We start from the raw sequence: 25403 nt of genomic DNA, 5'->3' as shown, positions 1-25403 counted from the left end.
CAGGAGCCGTATCAGTGAAAAATATGCCACTTCATAGTTCCCATGTTAATTTTACACTTCACCCTTACACCAACTTTAAAATCTCTTTGAACCAAGGGAAGGCCCACATCAAATATTCACTAATAACGTTAGATATGTTTATCACACACACATTGTTTTGGTATGGTTCAAAGAGGGTTACTGTCACCTTTAATAAAAGTCTGGAATGACTGTTGCACATATGCTGCATTTTTTATGCAATAATATGTATTTTTTAATTAACTTAACTCCTGCCTTTCCTTTATTCTCTTAAGTTGCATTTCCCCCCTTAAGTATGTGATCAGTTAGAGGCTGGCTCCTGTTTATCTTCGCCTCTCCCTTCATGGCCTTTAATGGCCCTGGGTGCAACTCTAATGGACGTTTTTGTGGGAGTCGTGACCTCAAGGTCACTTCTGCTGAAAGAACGGGCACAGTCTTATCTATTTCCACCATGGTTTAAATCTAGGTAGTGTATTTCTTTCTATATTTTTAAGTCATGGGCCGATTTGATGGTTGACAACCAGACCTCCCTCTCCAGGATGAGCAGATAAAAGGTCTTGGAGGATAAGTTTAATCTTTAGGAGAAATGACTGGCTGCATATAAAATTCTGCAAGCAATGGCTTTTAAAATCTCTCAATACATTTTATAAGGCACCTGGGTCTTATATCCACATGTACCATACTTTAATCTCACAGTTGCAAAATACATGAATATCACTTGAATTGTCCATATGTATAGGGCAGTTATACGAGAAAAGCTTGTTCAAAGCATACTGTTATTTGAATGAGGAAAAGGGAAGTTCTTTTATTTCTTATGTACAATGAGCTTGGTTTCACTTGAGATGACTGGAGAACAATAGGGTATTAATTAAATTGAAGATGATGTACGCATTATCTGTCTTTCTAAAAGTGCAGCTCCATGGATTCAGTAAAACTGCATTGTCAGCCACATGTTTTTTTTTTCTTGCTGAAATGCATTGCGCATATCTTCGCACTTTTGAGATTCAAGCCCACTTTCTTTCCTTTGAGAGTTAGGCCTGTTTTTGGTTCAGTATGCCTCATGTTAACATCACAATTTCTGTGCTGGCCTTATACTTCAATGGGACTTAACAAATCACTTTATTTCTGGCATTCAGGGGGCTATATTTCACCCCACAGCTACTCTGGAATGAGCTTGGCGAACCTTCCCTTCCAGAGCATTCAGTCAAGGTTAGTCTGCAAGTGCTCTTCCCTGAGCCGTCTTGCTGCATCTTTCTCTAGATGGTTCCCTTCTTCCCTTGCATCTCTGGTACTGCCTTCTGCCAGGCAGTCGTTCTCTCCAGCCGCTCTCCTCAATTGGCTTCCCCATGTACCATGGGGCATCCAGAAACATGCCTGGTTCCTACATGTCCTATCCAAAGAGTGAATCCTCAGCACCTTTTTAGATCCCTTTGGGTGTGTGGCCTGTTCTGAGGATAAGCCTTGAAGGTTACTGCCGGCGACTAGCTAGGATTTGTTTTGAGTGTCATTTTAATAGTCCTGTTTAACAAGAAACATTGATGCATAAGCCCCTCCTTAAATGTAATTACGAGCAGGAGGGTTTCATAACTCTGCACAGTGATTGGCAAGACCAATCATCAAGCGGACGAGTGCCTAGTGCAGCGGATGAGTGGCGTGGAGCAGATGAGTGGCGTGGAGCAAAAGAATGCGTAGAACGGATGATTGCAAGAGCAGATGAGTACGTAGAGCTGCTGAATGCATAGAGAGGACGGAACGGATGACGTATGTGGATGAAACGGGCGACGTAAAAGGATGAAACATGTGGCATATATGGATGGAACGTGTGAAAAATATCAATGGAACGAATGAAGTATGTAGATGGTACTGGTGAAATATGTGGGTGAAGTGCATAAAACAACCTAGAATACCCGGAACGGATCGGAGTAAATAGAACGGATTGGAGTGCGTGGGGCACACTGGAGTGCATAGAATTGCGTGACTGACATGGAGCGCACTGGAGTGCAAGGAAAGTTTGAAAGAGCACGTAACCCATCATATCACATCACCATGCTTACTCTCTTCTTTACACCACCATTCAACTAGAACACAGAGATACTATGACACCATTCGGTATAACTGTTCTCATACTAACATTCTGCCGCATATTCCCCATCACTCGTAAGTAAACGCTGCTGGTTACACAAACCCCAGCGAGGCGTTCTCCTCGGGCCTAACGCAGCCACATTCGGTCTGGATAAATCCTGCCAGAATGAACACATACTCCTGATCTCTCAACCACCACACCTACCGCTAAGAAGCAGCTATTACACGAATGTAACATCAGCTGGACACATATCCGGTGCTCACACGCACCTTTGACTCTCTGTACTCTCTACTGACCTGAACTCCGGTTCCCAAGGGCATTCAACCTACCAGCGCCTTCAGACTATACCAATGGTACATAAGGCGCTATACAAATGCAAAGTAACATAACATAACATATTGGAAGTTCTTTCAACTGGTTACATTGTTCTGTGGTTTCTTTTGCCGTGTATGGTAGAAGCGGTCGTGGAAATGCTGATGTGTCTGTTTGCCATGGTAGCCGCTATTTTTCTTTCTGGGGGCAAGTCAAGCCAATCCAGTTTGCAAATAGTCTGTGAACAACCTTCAGTGGATTAGTGCTTTTCCTATTTTCGGGACTGGTTGGGTTCATCTAGTACATTCTGGTATATGGAGCTCTCCATAGAGTAATTACACTGGGACACCCTGTCCACATCAGTGGAGATGGTGAGCCAGTGTGATTCCCTCTTCATCCTTGGCCTGAGAGGCACATCTGTTTGAGGCTGGCCCACCCAGTCCTGGTGACTTGACTCTCACACAATGTTAATGGGGAGTTCAGTAAATGTACTTTGGTGAAAGGTTCTGAGAATTGGTTGAGGGCTCTGGTAAGTCAGATATAGGAGAGGGACACAAAGGCATGATTCAACCAACTATTTATTGGTAAACGTAAAGAAAAACCTTCTGTAGTCCTTAGTACTAAGATCAGTTCCCTATGCTACAAAACAATAAACGGGTGCTCATTAGGATTAAATGCAGGTCTCGGTCCGTGTCCTAAACTGACCTATCACCAACCTATTCTAGTAGAAGGAAAGTAAATGGAAATCAATCCGAAGCTTTATTTTTTTACAGTGATTTAAATGGCCACCATGGAAAGGGAAAAGGGACTACCCCCCCCCCATGAAATCCGTGCAGAGCAAGTGATGTTAACCAACCACTACAAAAGTTTCTCAAATATCTCACTATTCGACTCATTTTACCCCTAACTTTCACCCATAAACACAGAGTGTTAAAACTCTTGTGTGACAGGAGAGGGAGAGCTACTTGAGGGTCAGGAGTAGGAACTTAGCAGAGCTGGGGAAGTGCTGCCGGCTTTCGGGTGCACCCTTATTTGTGATTTACGTTGGGATCGGTCCTATGTTGGCAATGATGAATCCTCTTGAGTCTGTGGAGGCATCAAGGGCTTGGTGAAAACCTTCTATAAGGCACAAATGGGGCAAGTATCTTGAAGTCGGTCGAACCCCACCCGTCGGTGTTGGCTGATTGAGATAATGCAATTGATGGTAGAATGTCTGGGCACAGCAGTGTCTGTCAGGGCCTGGGAAAGTGAATCGGGTGTGATCCAATCAAGAATCGGTTGCTAAGCCGCGGAGAACTGAGGAGCTGCCCGGGAATCCGGCATCCCCAGCAAGAAATGGCAATTAGCAAAACGAATGAACTGGAAGTAGTTGTGTAACAGTGGATTAACTGCTTATGGTCACCAGATGCCTGAAAGTGTTAAATATGGCTTTTAGTATGTGTGAAAATATATTTTTGCTGAAAAATGTAAGAAATCGTCTCGTGTTTGGCTGTGGGTGTGGATTTTCACCCGGGACAGTATTTTCTGCTTGGAAAGGGAAGGTATTCCTGTCATCCCTGGTCATGCCTCCAATTTGCAGTGATGAGACAGACTACGACCTAGCTTTCCACTGTGTATACTGACGGTGGAAGCCTGTGTGGTGCAGCAGTCTGAGATGGCACTTCCAGGGGGATATTACCCATAGTGCCTTTAGGAGAAGCTTCCCCAGGAACCCGCAGGGCCAGTAAGAGTGACGCAATGTGTACAACTCCAAAATCCTTGTAGGCTTGCCAGATATTAACAACTGTTTGCCTGGCTTTCTGTCCACTAAGGAGCTGAAATGAACAAAGTTGAGAATCTACTGAAAAGGTGCGCGCACGCACAGTCCAGGCCTGTTTGAATGGGTGCACGCTAGATGCGTCCGTGAAAACGTTGCTAGGGCTTTGCGTTTGTTATTCTTCATGTAGTTTACCCTTCCCTCTATTCCACCATGCTGTGAAGGCTCAACCGCATCTGTGAGGTAGTGGGGGTGCGTCCCCACACTACTTTGTGGTCCTTACTACCATATTTGTGTCACCTGTTGGTGCACTGATCTCTACTTTAGTTCCATGCCGCGGTCAGGGGCGCCACCCTCGTTGCTAGATGAACTGGTTTCATTATTTGTGTGCGTTTACCTGAGCTGGTTAGTGTTTCTGAGCTGAAAGGGCAGTTAAGGGCGAGAGCCTTCTCTGCCCACTGTCTTCTCCGATTTCTTGGAGCTTCCATTACCCTCCTTGGAAAGCAGGAAGGCGCATCAGAAACAGAAAGCTGATCCTACCCCATGCTCTTCTGGGTTCACAACATGGGGGCATCGTCCTAACCCTGATTTCATTTCCTAAATAATGCCATAGACGGATTTTGATGAATGATCACCATTTACATATCCCTTTTTACATTGTGTGCTTCTGACGAAGTGCTTTTAAAATATTCTTTTAACAAAACCACTCAAAACGGCACCCATTGTAAACCTTGTCCAGGGCACCTGGGTCTACTTCGGTGTAGAGTTGCAATACGGCAGCGGTCTGCAACCTTTGGCTCTGAAGATGCTTTGGATGCAAACTACCACCAGCCCTAGCCAGCCTTGCCAATGGTGAGCGAGCATGGCGTCCTATTGGCCCCTGCAATAAGGCATCATTGTGCCACCGCCACCCTCCGCATAGCTCTTTCCTTCACCAACCATCCAAATGTGGTAATTGGGGATCTAATACTTACATGGGCAACTCCATTTACCCAAGGATTTCTTGGGGCGAGGACTCTTAAGTGTCTTTTGTTGGAGTTTGGACACATTTTTGGCTTTGAAAGTTAAACTGCAGATATTCCTTACACTTAAGTCTAAAAAGAACAACCCTTTCTAAGAAATGGGACACATTGCTGCTGCTAATCAGATGCTTTCTGTTTGCCATTCCACAAGGCGGGGCCTGAAGGGCAAATGCAACTGAGATGTGTGGTTAACCAATGGAGGATTCTACACTCTTTAGAACATCTATGTGGTGTCTCTCTGGATTATGCCCTTCCAGAAGACTAGCATAAGGAAGGCGGAAGTATTTTATGTTGCAATCAGAATAGAAAAAATAATCCGTTTCCCCACCAGAAAAATGGTGATTGAACTATTAAATAAAACAAAATGGGTTAATCGAGAGGCGCCTGTTGACCCAGTTTCCTGCTGCAGAGCCGACGGTAATGAACGTTAGCAAATGGGGCGATACTGGGAAGCGCGTACACCTGCATAATTGCAAAGAGACTAAAAGAAACAGTTGGAGATCATTAATAATGATGGTAAGTTGGAGGCGGCAGATCAGAGCCCCCAATAGATATTGTCCATCTTCACTGAGGAAGGATAAAATGCCAGAGGACTTCAGGAAGGCAGAAGTGTTCCTTCTATTACAGAAAATGCAGCAAACGGGCGACCTTAGAAGTAGCTTGCGATACTGGCTGGGTATTTGAAAGGTGAACTACTGACTCCTCTAATTGAGAGTGTCGCAGCATTTGTGCATAGATTAGAAGTCTGGGCTACATTTCCTCTCAATCCTCCCTGGGGCAGCGACACGCCATGCTGCGCTAGGTTTGTGCATCTATGTACTAACACTGTTGCTGAGCTCGGGCTTCCAAGTTCTTTCACAACAGCCTCTCTGCTCCCGAGTGCGCCTCTGGCTTCAGCTAATGGCCCGCCTCCTTTTCATTGCATTTCCACCTCCCTGCATCAGGCCAGCAACGAATTGAGCACTCGCTCTCCCCATCGCCTTGCTCGCCTACCTTTAAACTCGAGCCAGAGGTAAGGTCTGTCGCACTGGCCGCAGCCATTGGGGCATCAAAAGCTGTGCAGCCCGCTCCTTATTCGCTGCAGGCTGCAGCAGTCTAAAAATGCCCGGAAAAAGGGAACCTTTCCCTCTGACTTTAACTTCGGCTTCAGGGCAATCGCCTCCTAGTGTAGCCCAAAGAGGCCCGGGCAAACCTCTTATTTACATGGCAGTGCCTGGGGGAGGTGACCTATGAAATGGAAGACCGCATAGTATCATGAAAAATGCAATTTGTCCAACGCATCTGATTTTCTTTCTTTTTTTCTAGACCACTTGCATGCAGTGGATTTGATCTACCTGTACAATAAAGCATTTCACTATAGATGCCATGACACACCATTAAGTAGACTGTGGTTACCCCTGTGTGCAAGCAGGCTGGGATTCATTACCCTGTGTGTATAGTGATGAGACCAGTGACTGAGCTAATAGCGAAAGGTTCAGGGAATTAAATGTGGAGCCCCTCGGGGGTTGGTACTGGGAACCAGTCTGGTTTAATGAATCTAGATGAGGGAGTCCATAGTTGTGCTGTAAAATCTGCGGTTGGCACACAAGTTGGGAAGCCAGACGATAATGAATTGCAATGGAAAATATGGATGGGAACCCCTGCGGAGCAGCTGGACTGGTGCAAAAGGCAGTGAGATTTGATCTTGAAGTGTAAAACTGGGCACCTAAGGTGCAACATGCGAATGGAAGTCCAAATTCAAAGTGGACAGTTGGATTATACCAGCTATGAAAATAAGGAATAATCGGAATGTGGTTGCCCAAGTCTACAGTACTTGAAAGGCCTAACCATCTTTGGATGAATTGACCTTTGCAAAGTAGTGCTTTCGCTCTTGTAACAGCACACACCTGCTGGTAGCTCCCTCGTAGGGCGCAGCTGTGTCCATCAGCCATGGTCTCGTCGTGCTGCACCGCGTTCCGTTGCATATTGTGTGATTTGGAAGGTGTCTTGACCATGCAAAGGTCATTTCGATGTGTACCTTGGGAAGCAGCCCACACTCAACAAGGATCACTTTTCTGGTCCAACGTAGATATTTTTAGTGCGTTACTGCATGCCTCATCTCTATCGTTCAGAACCATTTATTTAAATTACCCACAAGTTTCAAAATCTGAATGGCTAAAATTCTCACGTGGCACGTGAAACACATAGGCGGCCCTTGTCTGGGTTTAGTGCAAATATCTCCGGAACCATCCGGCGCTTTAGTGGTGACCACCAGTTTTGAGTAAACGGATGGTGAGGTGGTATAGCTGGCAAAACCCATTAACTGAAATATAGGATGCAGGTGTTCAGAATGTGCAAATCACTTGGTAACTTCTTGACCAAATAAAGCAAACCATTAAAAATCCCTTTTTTGTGTCCGCATGCAATTGCATGTTTACAGTTGAATGGAGCTGGTATTATGAAGAAGAAAGTAGCACCTAAACCTGGCCTTCTAGGGTGATAAAATGCCAAGCTTTGGGGAGCGCAAGGTAACCGCATGAGCTGTTGCGAGTACAGTGGTCCATTTACTGACCCGTACGGTCCACCCCTAGTGTTGGCACCCTGCCAAAACCTCTGTGGGCCAGGTTTATTAAAGCACAAAAAGAAAGTTTTCAGGCTCCAAAATGTACATGGGGTGTGTGAGCCCCAGGAGATTTGCAAGGGACACCAAACCCTTGGGCCTGGGAGTTGTTGTCTCCTCTTAACAGAATGCTGGTCACCGCCAGAGTCCTCACCAACTCCACAGTGCTTTCCTTGCAGCACCAACTGTCAGAAATGTGTCCATGCTCCCCTAGTAGTATTTCCATTAGGCTTCTCACAAATTGCTCCTCCCCTTACTACCTCACTTCCGGGTGCAGCTCTGCCCCCTGCTGTGAAAGAGAGATCACTGCAGTGTACATAATCTTCTCCAGGGAATACACCCACGTCGCAGCTCATCCAGTCAGAAAAGGAAGCCTCCGCTCCCCTCTCAGGGGAAATCGCAAACAGACACAGGACAAAACGGACTGCTACTGCCTCCAATTTGGGCATGGGATTGAAAGTGAACAGGGGCTGGCAGCCGTACAGGTAGAAGACATGAGTTGATGTAGTCTCCATTTGCTGTTGGAGACCGCTGTGCCAGGGGGAAGAGGGTGGTGCAAAGGAAAACTGAGGCGAGGCATTTGATGATGGAAGTGTGCAGTAGCACCTTAGGGCGTATCTCATGCGCAGGTTAGAATTACCATAATAAATTACCTCTGACGCAAATAACCAGACAGGCTCAAAGAATATGGCAAAGTACTACTTCGTCAGCTCAAATAAAGTAGGGAAATCTGGTGACAATACAAAACACAGCTCACTCGCGCTCAGTAAATGTTTCTCTTCCACAAAGATTTTATACTTCGATGTGCGTCCGCTGTGATGTCATCCTATGTGGCAAATTGTGAAACCTATTGAGGGCCGGGATTGGTTAGGGGAACATGTATACCTAGAAGTGTTAATAACATAGAACATGAGTGGCTACCCCTTATCTAGTAGGTACACTTCAAAATCCATATAATACCGGTGATAAAAATAACAGCAGATTGGCTTCTGCAACATTGTATAGTATGTCGCTACATAGCCACTCCTGATAGGTTGGCATACTCTCCCAACCTTGGACATTCGGCTCACTAGCAGCACATGAACTTAACGAAACCCAGGTGCAGAGAACGTCGTCGGACCACTGCCCACTTTGGTCAAATAGCCTACCATCTCTCATCAGTCAGACCATGAGCCAAGGCTTCTCCTTTGTAGTTGACCTTGCTAGCTGTTTTCTTCTCTGGGATTTTTAAGGGAGTCTTGGTACACCACCATCAATGAATAGATCTTTTTTACGAGTCTTGCATCCTGTGTCGGAAGACCACTAATTTGTCCGTTTGGATCTGTTGTTCACTGCTATTTGATTTGATTATGCTGGGTGCTATGACTCCTACTGGCCTCTGGAGACTTGGTTGGTCCGTCTTACTTGTGCTTTCTGCGCTCTTGCCCAATATTTGGCACTTTCAGATGTTTTGCTTCTGCTTAAACTAAGAGAAATGTGCTCTTCGTTCAAAGATTATCATGGTTAAGTCCCTTTGTACTTTCCACTTATGTCTTGCTGTGTCATCCTTAGTCTTGGTAAAACAGATTCTTTGTTTCTTGCATGAAGTTGTTTTCTGCAGCGTTTCTGATCTGCAAACTCTGGTTTGTCTGAGGTAGTTTTGACACGATCCGACGTCCATCTTTTCCTCATGACCACTTTTGTCACATTATAGTTTCTACTGCAGTAAGCTTCATGTAGATGTAACTCATCTACCTTGCGTTTCGGCATATATGTATTTGTTGAGCTTCATCTCGCTTGTCTTTTCAGCATACATGATTTCTTCATCTAGTTATACTTGATTACTTCGTAACTTGTATTACTCCTTCATTCCACACATTCATTCTTTAAGTATTCTTCTATTGTTTATATGCATCGTTGTTTTATTCCATTTATGACGTCACTTTACTCTAATCTGTTTGCACTCAAAGCTCTTCTATGTCTAATGGTGTGTGCCTCAGTGTGAGGGTTCATTCGATATGGTTGTTTGAGTGCATAATGTCTCATCTTTGCTCTGGTTTTGGGACAATACCTGGTGCCATGCACAGTCTTCCTGCTTTGCTTCCTCTATGACAGATGTAAGGGGGCGGGAACTAGAGATGTCATCTGTTCCTCTACAGAAGGTAATTTACCTCAGTTTTGGATGAATGGTACATCAGACTGCAAAGCACCATCTAGTGTTGAATGGCAATCAAGCGCTCTGTGATGAGAGGAAACAAGCCCGGAGGAGGGTAAGGGAACTTGGAATTCCTTAGCAAAAACATGATGTGAAAACCCAAAGCTTTAAGAATTTGCCGAAGGACAAGGCTTGTAGCATTTCAGAGAGGACCAAGGACAGACCCCTGAGGGACCCCAACTGGCAGAGGAATGTCAGCTTTCCAGGAGATGGAATGGGTGCAACAAGGTAAGTAGGAGGCAGTTCAGACCAGGGAAGAGCCCTGGATGCCGATTTGTGAGAGTCCGGAGAAGGGTCAACTGCTGCTTCTAATGCAGTGAAAAGGGGGGGTGAGGCAAGAGGGAAACGCAGGTGTGGTGGGCAATAATAATTAAAAGCATGGGTGTGCACTGGTTTCCTTTAGTGACTGATGCAGAACCTGGACTGGACGGGGCTTCTGAGCCTCTGCTGTCTTTGAAACCTTCATATCCGGCATATTCCGTGTCCTGTGCCAATATTACCTGCCCTGTCCATCATGCTATGTTTGCTTCCTCACTAATTTGTTAAGTGAGTTTCCCAATGAGGGAACAATGTGGACTGCAGCATCGTACCTGCTCATGCTTTCAGTGGTGTTGCCCTTGCGCATCCTAAAATGGTGAGATGCAGGGCTTTCTAAGAGGAAGCGGCTTTGAGCAGCCATCCTATCACCAAACCCATCCTGCAGTTACTTGATTCACTGTCATACCGCGTTGCCAGTGCCATCACCAGGAATCAAATTTAGGAGGGGCACAGAGGGGCCCAAAGACAAAAACAGGGAGGGCACAGTAGGGGAAGAACATGGTCACTGCTCGTCTTAGGTAGGTAGGGGGGCACAATAGGGGGCACAGGGTTTGACAGGTGGGGCCCCGGCCCCCCCAGTTCCCTCCCTAGCGATGCCACTGCGCGTTGCTGCTTGGGAAAAGGGGCATTATCGTTGATGCAAAAAGTTCGTAAAACCAAGTAACTACTTCATCTACGATATCCTAACCGGGCATCTAAACAGTATTTTTTTTTAATTCTAAACAAGGGTGTATAGTACAATTTTTTTTTTTTTTTTTTTTTTTTTTTTTTTTTTTTTTTTTTTTTTTTGGCAGGTGGTTGAGTGGATAGGACCATCGCAGCTGTATAAAGTATGCTTTGTAAACAGCAAGACGTGATGGAACTCTACTCTCAAAGTAGAAGGTGCAGCGTATGACTTGGGCAGCGCACTAGCTCAGCCAGTTCTCTTGTTTGGAGTAGTTGGCTACTGAGCAAATTGGGGTATCTCAGTGTGCTTGTCACTAATGCCGAGACCTACAGTTTGTTGACCACCACCGGGTGCAACAAATACCCATTAATGTTCTCGATTACTGCCAATCCTTATACAGTTTTGTTAATAGGGGGTTGGTTTGGGCCCCATGTTTTTATAGATTCATTTACTCTTCTTTGTTTTTTGCTTTCTTTCCTTTTCAGGAAAAATCGAGAAGATCCGCTCTCCGTCCTCTCCAACCGCAGAAGGTTTCCCTTCCGACCTCGAATTGCTGTCCGAGGATGCTGCAGGAAACCAGCGGCCCAAGAATCTAATGCAGACCCTCCTCCAAGACTTTGAAAGCCACAAAACCAAACGCCGCGAGAGGACCGACGACTCCAGTGTAAGTTATTGATCTCCCAATATTTTGTGCCCAACTGAGCTGTCATGAATGGAAGGGGCTAGGCAAATCTTCTTTTCAATGTGTGTGTGTAGGTTAGGGTATTCTTACTATTTTCTCCTTTCCTATGCCTCAAAGAGGTATAAAAGAGGGGCGATGGAGAACAGAGGAGAAAGATTTAATGTTTTCCATTGGAAAAAACCCATCATTGTGTATCGGCAGACTCCGACAGCTAGCTCAGGGCTGACTGTGATGTTATTCAGCTGCTTTAAGCAGCGCCACCCTCCCCGCAGTGTCCAAGAAGGCCTTATGCTCCAGTCCCCTTTCTTTGTCTCTTGTTAATGCATGCAAGGCGCACGTTCTGGCCTAATAGTCTTCTGTTCTATATTCGCCGTGTACTGACTCTTGTGGATGGATGAAGGGAGTGCCAAAGACCCAGCCAGTGGCAGGCAGGTAAAAAGCACTCCATGTTGGCAGCAAGGAGGAGAATCTTGGGCATGAGGGAGGGCGATGAACCAAAGTGGAGGTCTGCAAGCAACAGTGGTGAGACTAAAGGGACACCAGAATGAGCTGCACATGCATTTGAGATTGGGAAAAAGGGACAAACCTTGAGATGTGTGAGAAGCTGTTAGTTAAAAAACGTTGGAAGTACAAGTGCTGCGTAAAAGGAATTCATTACACGCCACACTTGAATGGGGTTTTGCCTTTTTGGACCGGTAGAGCAGTTGCATGTGATCAGATTATTTATGCAATTTAAGAAGCAGATCAAATGAATTATAAGAGCACTTTACTTGCTTTGTGAGTGATGCAATAAAGTTGTGCAATTTGGTCTTTTTAGTTCTGAAGTCACTCTTGGCAAGTAATATGTAGTATTAACTTGCGGTGTGAATCAGACCAATACAAATGGGAGATGACAGTATGGATGGATGTCAAATTAGACTACCATATGCTTGCCCGCCCCCCTCCCAGCTGCTCGCTCGCAATGACTGCCTCTGAGCAGTTGCATATTGGTCCAGCCTAGATGGTTCCCATATGCAACTGCTTGTCCCTGCTCATCTCTACAGCTCCCTGTATGCACTCTTTCTCCCCCTGCCCCCAATAACTTTCCCTGTTCTCTTATTCAGGGGGCGTCCCGCCCGTACCCTGCTTCCATCTCCCTTTGCTCCGCCCGGGCTCTCACCCACGACCCCATGTTGCACAAGCCCCCTTCCATTTTACTCATCTCATATACTCCTACGCTAACCCCATCCCTCTCCAGATAACACACCTACCCCCACCATGCACTCCCTCACAACCCAGCCCCCACACACCGTGCATGCTCTTTCCACCCCACCCACCTCGATGCATACTCCCCCGGTGCCCTGTTCAATCACCCCAGCCCCCTCAATACCTTCTAGGTTAGGGTCTCTGCTATCACCAAGTGGTTGACCAGTACAAACTGATGGCCACTTGCTGACGAGTAATGGCAGCTGTGGAGTAGGTCAGTAGACCCAATACCTTGCAGCACATTAAGGTTATTAATCAGATTGCTTACTGTGATAGTTCCTTAGGCGCTTTGCTGATCCACTGAGTAATTGCTAGGTGCCAAAAAAATGAAAGCCGACCTTTTTAACAGCTTAAAAACGAGTTTTTTGGTTTAGACGCATGTTTGCCTAATCCTATGTTCTAATCAGTTGATCATTCTTATGTGATGGTCTTCAACCGCACACTCGCTGTTTCTCATTGCCTTGATCCAATGCTTTGCAGTCGGTGCACCAAAGGGCAGGCTTGACATTCCAGGTTAGAAACCAGCGTAAGCGAGACACGCGTGGGATTGTATCCCTTCCTCTTTGCCCAGAGACATGGAGGCCGCTGTTCATTCTGCCTGGTGCGGCGTAGTTCATCTCTGTGCAAGAGTCCAGTCACTGGTCATCCATCTAGTTCCTTCACACACTCTGGTCTCGCTCATTGAGCACCCTCCTAGAGACACGGCTGGCGTTCCATGAGCACCCCCGCTTGCCTAATGCCAGGCTGGAAGATGCTGGAGAGCCAGCGCTGTGTGCTTCAGTGTACTGTATCTGTCCTCCGTGATTGCTTTTCCTGTTTGTCTACTGAATGTACTAACACTACTTTTTTCCTCTTCCTCCAGTACGTCTCTAAATGTCTGTGTAACCGAGTTACTTCCGAGGTACTCTCCTACTGCTTTCTCCATGGCCTTTGCGTGCGTGCATGCAACGCATGTTGTCCTAGCCTTGTATGTCACAATGCCATTGACCTAGAACCGGGTCGCCTTCCTGTGGGGGTGGGGGTGGGAGTGATGAGTGGGGCCATTCATGCACGTCCACCGCTGTGGCCACGTCCATTCTAGTTGTATGCTTTCATTCATGGCAACCGCGTAGTTCACCGACTGTACTCCTCACAATGGGGCTGGTGGTGCCTAGAAGAGGGCGCTGGGAAATGCTGATGCTGCGTTCATGGTTTATTCCCGATTGCGCCACAGCAAGAGGGCAACACAGCTTGGCTGGTACTAAACTGAAATGAGCTGCTTGGGGTAAAAAAAAAACGCATTCTGTTTTACATTCGTTTCTTAAAGCAAAGAAAGGAAGCATTCAACAAACTTGCTTCAAAATCATTGGGGAGCTCTGGAATACTTACGCTGAAGCACTCACTATAGACATTTTGAATTGCCTTAGTTCTTGGAGCGAGGTCACCATCTGACTTCCTGATTATGCAACAGTCTAGAGAGTAAGCCCCCCCCCCCACCCCCGCGCCTTCAATCGCCACATTTAATGTGCTGGTGCTGGTGGGTGAGATGGTAATTGGAGGTGGCATAGCCGGCTCGTATTATCAGTAAGATGGCACTCTCTGAAGGCATGAAAGTGAGACCTCTCGTGTTTCAAAGTAAGGTGCCACAATGGCGAATTGCAAAAGCATTACTTGTGCAGGTGGTGCTCCCAGAGGGGGCATCTATAAACGGTTTGCCTATTTTAGTATTGCTTGCACAGTGAGCGAGAAAAGGCTTCTTTCCGTTAAATGTGTCCAACGCACGCCCGAGTTGGACATTTCATACCACTGCTTTGCGGCTCAAAGAATTAATTCCCTGTACGCCTGTGAGCCATAAGATGGTGGTCGTTTTGGAATAAGCAGTGAATGAAAAGCTGCATTATCCACTGTTGTGTATGGGACACAGATCTTGTGGCCAAGCCACATGGCCACGTTCAAATTACTTTGCAGGACATCTGAAAGGCTTTATCATTATTTTTTTTTTTTTTTTTTTTTTTAACCATTGGTTATTTTACTATTCGTTTGGGGTTTACTGAACAACCTCCCCAGTTTTGATTGGCACATTCCACTGACCTGAAGCTGCAAGAACCTTTTGCAAAGGTCTTCCAGATCGTAAAGGGCACAGGCACCATTAAGGCCCTCCAGCAACAGCTTTCCTACACCTGTTCTGTAAATCGTAGCGCTCCTCCTGCAGCCAAGTGGCCTTTGCACTTCGGCTGGGGTATGGGGGCAGATGTCTATCCGTAGCTCCTAGAGGAAGAAGCATGCATGGCTGCATGTAAACTACAGCTCAACCTTTACACGAGATGGTAAATGAAGCCTTTGAATGTACAGCTGCGTGTTTTCTTTGCTGTTTTTTGGGATCCTTGGTTTCCTGGATCAACCCTGTAGTATGATCTCTGATTAATGGGCATACGAGGGAAGCTTTATCACTCATGCAGCGCACTGATCTGGTGCAAGATCTGCTAAAGAGTTTGCTTACTTGCCTGATAATGGTGAAAAAATGCAACTTTTTAACTTAATGATATAATTTAAATCCCCATACTAAGCTTCAGCAGCAAGATGTGTTTATAAAACCTAGAGTTCCAGAACACCCTGGGTAAAGTTGTAGTTTCTTCAGCTTTCAAAATCTGACTGGCCATCCAATCCCTCTCCTTAGCCCATCGTCTCTGGTGGGAAAACTCTGCAACCATTCACACTGCACCACAGCCAACAATGAAGAAAAACGAAGCTCTTATGAACTTGCAACCACAGACCTTGAAATCCTCCCCTCGCCCCAGCTCTGCCAGCAGTCCTGTCTGCACTGAAATACAAAAAAGGTAGCAGGCGCCCCTTTCTAGAAAGAACATGGCATGATAACCTGTTCTGTGGTCCCCCCCCCCCCCTTTGATAGGCCACAGCCATCACTTTTTGCTCACTGTACATTACACAAGGAAGGACTCACCATTTGCATATCAGTCACAAGGGTGGGACAACAGCGAGGTGGAGCTGTGCCTCTTTGTATTTTTGTAAGGAACTTGGGGGTTTGGTCACCCTAAATTACCTGGGGGAACCCAGACGTGGACCCCTTGCACACTGCTCAGAGGGGCACAACGCCATCTCACTGATGAGGCCCAACAAGGCTGAAACACGTGTCTGGGGTTGCTGTTGGTACTCTTATTCGAAGGAGGTTTGCATGGCATTTCGGTGCTGGACTGCCATTGTGGGCGGGACAAAGACTGAAATGCAAATGGATATTCCTCCTTTGTGAAAAGTACAGTGAGCTAAAAGCGATGGCTGCACAATCTGAAAGTGGGGGGAAAAAAACACAGAACAGGTTATCGGGCCATGTTCTTTCTAGAAAGGGTCGACTGCTACCATTTTTTGTATGTCTGCACTGAAGAATAAACCAAGTACTCCTTAAGCAATGGACTGTAAATGCATGTCCTTGCTGTCATTTAAAAGCAGCCCTGTAAAATGATTAGTTTTGAAGTCTAAATTCGATAGCGAGGCCAGAGGAGAGCACCACTAGCAATCCCAAATCCTCAGTCCGTTTTTAAAGTAGAACACCTTGCTATCAGAATCGCAGGAACAGTCTGCTGCCTCCCATGGCATCGACAAAAAGCCTTGGAAGCCACTGTGCCATGAGCCGCATGGCTCCGATCACGGTAGCATGAATACCAGATGACCCTGTTTTCCCACAATGCGTGCTGAAGCCGCCTTGAACTGACCCCGCAGCGCCATCCGTATTTGTTGCATCCTTTGCAGATGTCTGAGGAAGCCATCCATCCCTATACTCCAGGACCATGAATAACACTGTAATGGATTTCTCTGAAAGGCAGGGTACGACACGGCGATAGTCCCGGTCTAATTGTCTGGAAATGTTAACCACAACGCCTTCTGGAAAAGACCAGCTTTGCCAAAATGCCCAAACACTGACGTCAGACAGTTTTACACAATATCGTACACGACAGCATAGATGATTTCCCCGATAATTCCGTCAAACGGAGATCGGTCTATATGGGCAATTTTCTAATTGCCATCACACTCTTTTAGAATTGGCAGGAGGCCTCCGCAAACCAGTCACCTTCATGAGCATGCAAGCACCCTAACCGCTTTGAACCAGCCAAACAAAGATGTCCAGCAGAAAGGGCAGAACGATGAAACCCAGTGGGGCAAAACACTTAACCTTATTTGGACAAAATGGCAACACATTTAATATGTAAATTAATGGAGTTGATCTGGGATCGAAAATGCGGATCCTCACTCCATACAGGTTGCTTTGCCTTGTAAGACCTACTCCCTCGTTCCCCTGACTAACCATCTCCCCTATAAAATGTCCTACCACCTTACACTGCACACACGCATCCCACAGCCAGCCACCACAGGCCTAGCCATGATCACATCAGCACTAACTAAGCCATGAAACCCCTCCTCTTTAGCCCTATCACTCTCATGCATCAGTAGCGAACCAGACTCAAAGTGCAGTAGTCTCAAATGCCATTTCTCCCTAGCTTTGCTCTGATCGGTTTGGCTTGCGCCAGCCAATAGCCAAAACTAAAAAGCAGGGGGCTGACTGCTTTGAATGTAAAACGCAAAAAGTTCTTGCATTTGGTGGTGCCCTGCCAACAATATTTTTACTCAATGGTGGCTCAACATTGACCGTTTTGAATACCTATGAATTAAGTATCTTGAATTTTGAAGTCTCCGGAGCATATTTGCAGATGCAAAATTAAATTACCCATGCATGCAACCATCAGTCTTTTCTCTAATTTCTGACACAGGTTTGTAGAGAGGGAGGGCTATAGGCAGGTGGCCTCCTGATGGCTTTGTGGTTGTTTTTCTCTCCGTTGTTGACTTTCCTCTAATTGCATGTTCTGTGCTCTTCTGTAACTGGAAGTTTTACCCCCTTTACTTTGAGGTAAAACTATATGGTGCCAAGTTCATGGTTACCCAAACGACTGTGCCACTTCTTGCATTTAACATTTAGTTTCCAGTCCACGGGGCTCGTGTGCCTCTATACACTGGATATCTGCATTCCTCTGGAGACACAGGCCAGTCTGTAGACCTGGAAAGATGTTAAACGAGTCCCTAAACACAATATTACATAGACATGACATGTGGCCAAACGCACTGGATGCTTTAATAGTTCAAATGCTTTATCACATTGAAAAGCCAAAATCAAATTCGATAACACCACAATCCCTAAATCGCCTCCACACCATTTTTATTTAGAAAAAGATGATTGTCAGTGGAGGTTTATTTTTCCAACATTGATTTTAACCATTTGAATGCTTTAAAAAAAAAAAATCTTCTTGGATTTTTACGTTTTTTGCCATAATGTCACTTTTTAGACCCAACAGCTACACATTTGCCGGTTAAGCCATCTTCAGTGTGAACACTGCTTTTCATAGTGTCCTCTTATAGACCAACGCCTATTAATTCTTCTTTTTAAGAAAAATCGCTTTTAACATATTTTACATAGTACCTAGCAGTATTGGATTTTTTTTGTTCTTTTTACTGAAGGCCTCCCCCAGTACAACGGGGTAGGGTCACCCCAATAAGCTTTTGCCCCAGAGCCCCTCAAAAGATCTGTTGTATGGCATTTGTATAGCACCTAATGCCATTGGTTTGGCCTCCAAGCACTGTGGGATGAACACCCCTTGCAGGACCGAAGTCCGAGGTATGAGAATTGAAAGGAGGATTTTTAGAATGTGTGTGCATTTTAGCCAGAAGAAGGTAGGGAGGGGTGCTGTGGTAGACTGTCAGGGTAGGCAAGTCAAGGAGACTGATTATGTGCCCAGCTGGACCAAGCTTATTTGTTGTTGTTGTGGCTCTCAGCTACATTCTAATGGCAGATGTGATGTGTGATTTGAAGTAAAGTTGTGAATTGTTGCAGATTTTTGCGAGTTGGTGGTTGTTCTCCGAGAGGGATACAGCTTTGTTCCATTGAGATAGGTGCTATACATACCAGAGAATCAAGGCTGATGGATAGTTGCAGTGAGGGTGTGCAGATCTCATACGGATCGACTGGAATCCTCTGTGTGGGCTTGGCACGGTCCTGTTGTCTCCTCATGTGACTCATCGTGCCTCCACCCATCTGTCTTGGATTATTCGTTTTCCCAGGAGATGGATTAGGCCAGTCAAAATGTAGAAGAGCAGCCAGGTCTTAAGTGCCTTCCGGAAAGCTTGGAGATCCTCTATGCTTTGGATGCTAATGGAATCAAGTTCCAGATGGTGGGAGCTTGGACAGAGAAAGAGGATACCCCATATTCTGGTCGATTATGCAACTCAGATGATGATGAGGAGAGTTGTGCCTGATCGCAGTTTTCTGTTTGGCCTGTAGGGTGTGAGCTTGTGTTGTAGATATTCTGGTACTGTATTCTGCAGAGCTGGGTGGGTGATGCACATTGCTTTGCAGATGGATTGTTGCCCGATCAGCAGCCAGTCAAAGACACAGAGGGCAGGTGTTATGTGACCTGTGGTACCTAGGGCAAGAAGGAGCCATGACGCAGTGTTTTGAACCCGTAAGTTGTGATGCAGGGGTACTCTGGTATAGGGTGTTAGCACAGTCTAGGCATGATAGTACGATAGCTGTGATTGCGGCAAACTGTGTGGGAAGGTCAGGTAGGGGAGGAGGCATCGGAGAATGCGTAGGTGTAGATTGCAGGATTTTGTGTGTATAGTGCAGGGACCGAACAGAGCAGCTACTGTAATCGAGTGTGAGATCCGCACTAGCTGGTTGTGAGAGTAGGCAGGTATGTTATAGGAGGACTGTGCAGGCAGGTGCAGTGAGGTGGATTGTGGAGGGCATGTGTGTTGTGAGGCCAGTGCCTATCGCTCTTCAGAAGCGAAATGCAAGCCTACAACACTACTAAAATACCAAAATGTCTCCTACCTGACCGCAGACTGGGTTTGTGGCTTGGCAGGGGCTGGGTCGTCCAGGGCGAAGAGGCAAACTGGTGTGGTGGGTGCCCTTTGCCTGAGCCCTTAGCCGGCTGCCCGGGCAAGGCTACCCTGTGGGGGTATACTTAAAAGGATGTCTGCCACACAAAGCATTCACCAATCACGAGTCTGGTGGGTGGGCAGAGGGTAGGATCGAGGGAAGTGTTAAGGGAGGGAAAGGAAGGGGCTGAATCCAACGCAGAAGCGTTTGTGTGGCTTACGGGGCTTTGGGAGCACAAATGGACAACATCGCCTAACTCACTGGCCCTTCTGCTCTGGGGGAATCCACTACCGAATCACTACAGGATGCAGACCGGCCCCTTAGAAGGTTAATCTTGAACATCTGGAGTATAATCCGATTTGTTGTACTGTCAACAAAGTATAAAATATGTACCCCTTTTAAACTCCAAGAAATGCACACATTTCCTTTACAGTGCAATATTGACAAGGGAATACATAGGTGTCCTGCTCAGACTCTCAAGTGCCGAACCGCGGTTTATATTCTGCCAACGCAGCATTCTAAAGCGGTTTTCTAAAATAAATGTAGCATGCACATGGATTTCTCTGTATTGAACATCCGGATTTGAGATCTGGGGAGACATTCTTTTGCCCGGATCCAGGATGATCCGACCCCATGACAGAACTGGTGCCATCATTTTTATAGCTAATGTTAACACTTTATTTTTGGTACTTTTCTCTTGCTTAGTTTGCTTTTAATTTGACATTTTTACATGCAGTTTTTGTCCCCGTGACCAGACACCGTAGACCTTTCTGTTTGCATGGGTGTCCATCTGCACGATACAAGGCAAAACTGCCCCTAGGTGTTCATGGCATCTCACAGGGTGCAACATGCAGTAACTGCCAGACTCTTGGCACAGCTTATTGTTACTTGGCATTCGCTCCAAGACGTGCTTCATTTCCCCTTGCCACGTAACAGCAAAAAACGATGCCCAACTAACTCGGACTTTTGTCACTCGGAAAATATTTTAAGAGGTCGGAGTACTTGATAATGTTGGTGTAAAAGCCCAAGGGTAGGTTGTGGGGTGGAGGGCAAATGTGCCACTCGGAGCCGGACAGTAAAATAACTTCTCCTTTTTCATTGCAGGTTATTGAAGCCACCAGAGTAAATCGCCGGAAGAGTGCCCTGGCACTACGCTGGGAGGCGGGAATCTACGCCAACCGAGAAGAGGACGAATAACTCATTTCGACACCACAGATAGGCACTATGAACTGAAATAGTCTCTAAAAATGAGGCATACTAAGCAGGTATTTATTGAACTATTGAATGGACTCCGCAAACCGCATAGAGACAATCGACACAGATTTCCACATGTAGGAGTTTGCCGCTTATCCAAAGAATGGAACACTGATATGCAATAACAGCGGGTTACTGGGACATGCCGGGAGGGCATACAACTCATCTGGCACCAAATTGTGATGAATTACTTTTGGAAGCTGTTTTTGTCAATTCGCCATCAAAGCGGACTGAGGAGTTGTTGCTCCAGAGCCCGAGGAATAGACTGCACTACTTCCTTTCAGCTCATCACTCAGCGCTTGCTTTGCAATACTCTGGGTGCATTGCACCAATAGGAACCTACTGAACCGCACATCCTATGCAAGACCATCACTGGCATGCCAAGAACGACGCCTTCCCGGCCAGAGTGTTCCTCGCTGGGAAAGCGGGCGCACCGCAGCGCACCATGGTTTCTGTCTAGATGGCCATAACAGAGGATTTTGTGTGATTGGTTGGGGGATGCGTCCCTTTTTTTAAATTTATCAATGACATATGCTGATTTTCCTTGCTGAAGTACAATCCACATATATTTTTTATCGTTTTGCAATATATACACTTCATGAAGTATTACCCTCTACAGCAAATGCAATTGGTGCCTCTCCAGAAAGCACATCAGAGCCCAAGCCAGATGGATTATGTAAAACTCAAGGATCTGGCATTGCCCTGTGTTGTGGATTAAGGGGCGGGCGGGCTGCACAACGTTGTCCTCCTCTTGATGTGGCACCTCCCTTGGCTGCCCTGCTAGCTGAAGTCTTTTAACTGGAAAGGCATGGAGCCGCTCTCAGTGTTTGCACTGCTGCCATCTCCTCGGGTCTTTCCATCCATTCCCTGGTTTGTTCTTCGACTGAGACTGCAGTTGCTGTCGCTGTGGGTTGACCCTTCCTCACCACGTTCCCAGTTAAGCAGCAATCGCCTGATCATTGCTGGGCGATGATGCAGCAGGAAATGACCTCTGCCCACCGCTTCAGGCTATTTTAAGGCACCTGCAAAAAAACAAGCATTTTCCTGATCTTCTAAAAAGTGGCAGCTGGGTAAGGCAGTGGATGCTGGTACCATTGGTACATCTGGTATTATTCAGGTCGTCGTCTTGGAGAAGATGTGCACTGGGGACATGTTGCACACCGTCTTTATTTGAAGGCAATGCCAGTCCACAATCAGCGGAGAAGGGAAGTTTCTGTGAGGGCCAATGAGGTCAACCCTGTTCACCAACTCTGGTCCTGCGTAGCAAAGTCGAACAAAAGGAAATATATGTTCTACCATCATTACGTTTTCTACCCTTATTTTGATTTTTTTTTTTAATGAAGCTCTTCCATAGAGAGGCACACACTGAGGATTGCGAGTACGTCTCCCTGAAGGTCTTCTTGCACTCTGTGTAGGGAAGACGGGCCTATTTGCTTCCCCAAAATAAAAAGAAAGTGAGAGGAAAGATGGCAGGAGAGTAGATGCTGGAGGTTCATTTTAGTAGTTACTAATCATGACGTTTGGGAGTTAAAAGAACGTGGAGGACTTTTTAAATAGCATGGACTTGGGGGGCAAGCAAAGAAGGCACAGATGTTCTGTGCGCATGAAGGAATATGTACGTGTAGCAGGCGAATTGGTGGTATGTGGAAGCGCAGGGGCTCCTCTGTTTAGAGGTGAGGGCGCAGCTGCAAGATTTAAGGTGTGTGTATGTGTGTGCGCGCGTGTCTCAGTCTGGTGTGCATGTTGGCACGTGTGATTTATTTGAAACATTGGGATGACCGGAAGGGGGGTGGGAGGGATGCAAATGTTTATTCATTTGTAATTACTGCAAGATTTTTTTTATTTTTTTTATTTAATGAAAGAGTTTATACAGAAAGTGGTGAGCGACTTAATGCAGCGATTGGCGGATGCCGCTGACCCACTACGGATGTGCATGAGCCACAGTTTGCAAAGCATTGCATTATTTTCCAATTGGACATTTATACATGACTTGTGGTATTTATTCTTGTGCTATGCATTCATATATATATATATACTATACACACACACACACACACAAAGTATATATTGTAGGCTAGAAGCTGCCAGTATTACTCTTTATTTCATTTAAAGCAATAAAATGATCTTTTAAACACAATTTCTGGACCATGTTGGAAAAATCAATAAAGTGGCCAGCTGGACTTTTATAAAAATGTCTCTCTTCTTATGATATGATATGGTATTTGTAACACGCCTATACACAGGTGTTTCAAGGCGCGACGAGGCAGGGAGGGGAGGAACAAGGGGAGACAGACAACGATCCTACTAGGCCAGGTGTCATTCAGATCGCGCAAGTGCAGGGGTGGGGGAGGGGGAAAAGTGCAAGGGGAAGGGGAGGGGGGGAAGTGCAGTACAAGGTAAGTGGCGTAAAGTAATAAATAAATAGGGCCAGCTGGTGGCAAGTGCAAGATAAGTGCAGAACAAGTGCTGGGGAAGGGGGGGGGGGCTGTAGGGATACAGAGACAGTCCCGCAGTGCAGAGGGGTTCCAGGGCATCAGTGCAAGTGGAGAGTGGCTGGGCCCAGGACCGAGGCCGTTTAGAGGAGTCCAGTTGCAGGATCAGTGCAGTTTCAGTGAAGAATTAATTAGCTGTTCAGCAGGGGAGAGGGAGAGAGAAAGCAGAAGCAAAGAGGAAGGTTTTGAGGTGCTTCCGGAACCGGAGATGGTTCTCCTCAAGTTTCAGGGAGGCAGGAAGGCTGTTCCAGAGGGAGGCCCCTGCCGCAGAGAGAGATCTACCCCCAGCTCGTTGCTTCGAGAAACGGCTAACCCTGAGGGAGTTGGAGGCGGATGAGCGAAGGGCTCGGGAAGGAAGATATTTGGGAAGAGAGAGTTGAAGGTATTTAGGACCCAGGCCCCAGAAGGCCTTGTGGACAATGCAGAGGGTTTTGAACTTTATCCTCGCAGCCACTGGGAGCCAGTGTAGAGATTTCAGTCCTGGAGAGATACGGTCCCTGGGCTTGAGGCCAAGGACAAGTCTCGCAGTTCTGTTCTGGATGAGTTGCAGAGGGCGGAGAGTGGAGGCAGGCAGATTAAGATAGAGGCTGTTACAGTAGTCCAGCTTCGAGAGAACCAGGGCTCGGGAGACAGTGAGCTTCTGGGGGAAGGAGAGGAAGGGAAGAATACCTCTGAGGAGGTGCAGCTGGTAGTGTGACCTCTTGGCGACGTCAGAAATATGAGGAGAGAAGGAGAGTGTGGAGTCGAAGATGACCCCAAGGTTTTTTGCCCTGAAGGTAGGAGCAGGGAGGGGGCCAAGGGAGGCAGGCCAGAGAGCTGCAGGGAAGGAGGGAGTGGGAGTACCGATGAGTAGAATCTCAGTCTTACTGGCATTAAGGCAGAGGTCATTGGCGGCACACCATTCTTGGATAGCAGACAGACAGTCAGAGATGAGGGAAGGAGAGGGGGAGGCTGAGGGTAGCCTGAAAATGAGCTGGGTATCGTCCGCATAGCACTGGAAATTAGGGCAGAGAGCGGCAATGCGGTGGGCAAGGAGTGCCAGATACTGGTTGAACAGCCAGGGAGAGAGATTAGATCCCTGGGGGACACCACAGGTGGAGAAAAAGATGTCGGAGAGGAAGGACCCCAGTTGGACCTGGGAGGGTCGATTTGAAAGGAAAGAGGTCAGCCACGCCAGAGCCTGACCAGTGATACCCAGGTTTTCCCGGAGACGGTTGAGCAGGATGGCATGGTTGACAGTGTCAAAGGCAGAGGAGAGATCGAGCAGAATGAGAACACAGAGTGTTGGAATCGAGGTTCAAGAGCAGGTCTTCACGGATGTTCAGGAGAGCAGTTTCCGTGCTTCTGGCAGCTCTGAAGCCAGATTGATGGTCATGAAGACTACCAACAGATTCAGCATGGAGGTTCAGCTGGGAGATGGCCAGTTTCTCCAGGAGCTTGCTCAGGAAGGGAGTGATGGAGATAGGGCGATAGTTAGCCGGGCAGGAGGGGTCGGAAGAGGGTTTCTTGAGAAGAGGGTGCACATGGGAGTGCTTGAGGGGGGAAGGGAAGACTCCAGAGGCGAAGGAGTGGTTGCAAAAGTCAGCCAGGGCAGGAGCCAGGGAGTCAATGTGGTCCTTGATAGTTTTGGAGGAACAGGGGTGAACCTGTTTAGACGAGACTTTCATTGATCGGACTTGTCTGGAAACCTCGTCAGCAGAGAAAGGTGGAAAGGCAGAGAAAGAGGGAGGAGGGGTGACCGCAGAAGGGCCAGAGGAAGGGCCGGGTAGGGAGGGAGGGAGGTGAAAGGAGGAGAGCGAGGACCGGATGTCCTGAGTTTTAGAGATGAAGTGAGAGGCC

At 46.8% G+C, this 25403-nt stretch overlaps 1 protein-coding gene across 8 annotated transcripts in view; it reads left to right on the top strand.

Annotated features, from left to right (window-relative positions):
- The window catches only part of PALM2AKAP2 (PALM2 and AKAP2 fusion), a 1039983-nt gene extending 1016719 nt beyond the window's left edge, over positions 1-23264 (top strand). For 6 of the 8 annotated variants that reach the window (XM_069630772.1, XM_069630774.1, XM_069630779.1 and 3 more), the window contains 3 exons: positions 11455-11633; positions 13759-13797; positions 20923-23264. In XM_069630772.1, coding sequence (XP_069486873.1) covers positions 11455-11633; positions 13759-13797; positions 20923-21015 — 311 coding nt within the window. In that variant the 3' untranslated portion in view covers positions 21016-23264. The remainder of the gene's footprint in view (positions 1-11454; positions 11634-13758; positions 13798-20922) is intronic. The other 2 variants (XM_069630773.1, XM_069630777.1) reach the window with 1 other exon arrangement.
- Positions 23265-25403: the final 2139 nt, after the last annotated feature.

The sequence above is a fragment of the Ambystoma mexicanum genome, chromosome 6q, assembly GCF_040938575.1.
Source record: "Ambystoma mexicanum isolate Mex_15411 chromosome 6q, UKY_AmexF1_1, whole genome shotgun sequence".
NCBI classification, from domain to species: Eukaryota; Metazoa; Chordata; class Amphibia; order Caudata; family Ambystomatidae; genus Ambystoma; species Ambystoma mexicanum.
The sequence above is the reverse complement of the archived record's forward strand: the minus strand, read 5'-3'. Positions and strand labels throughout refer to the sequence as shown.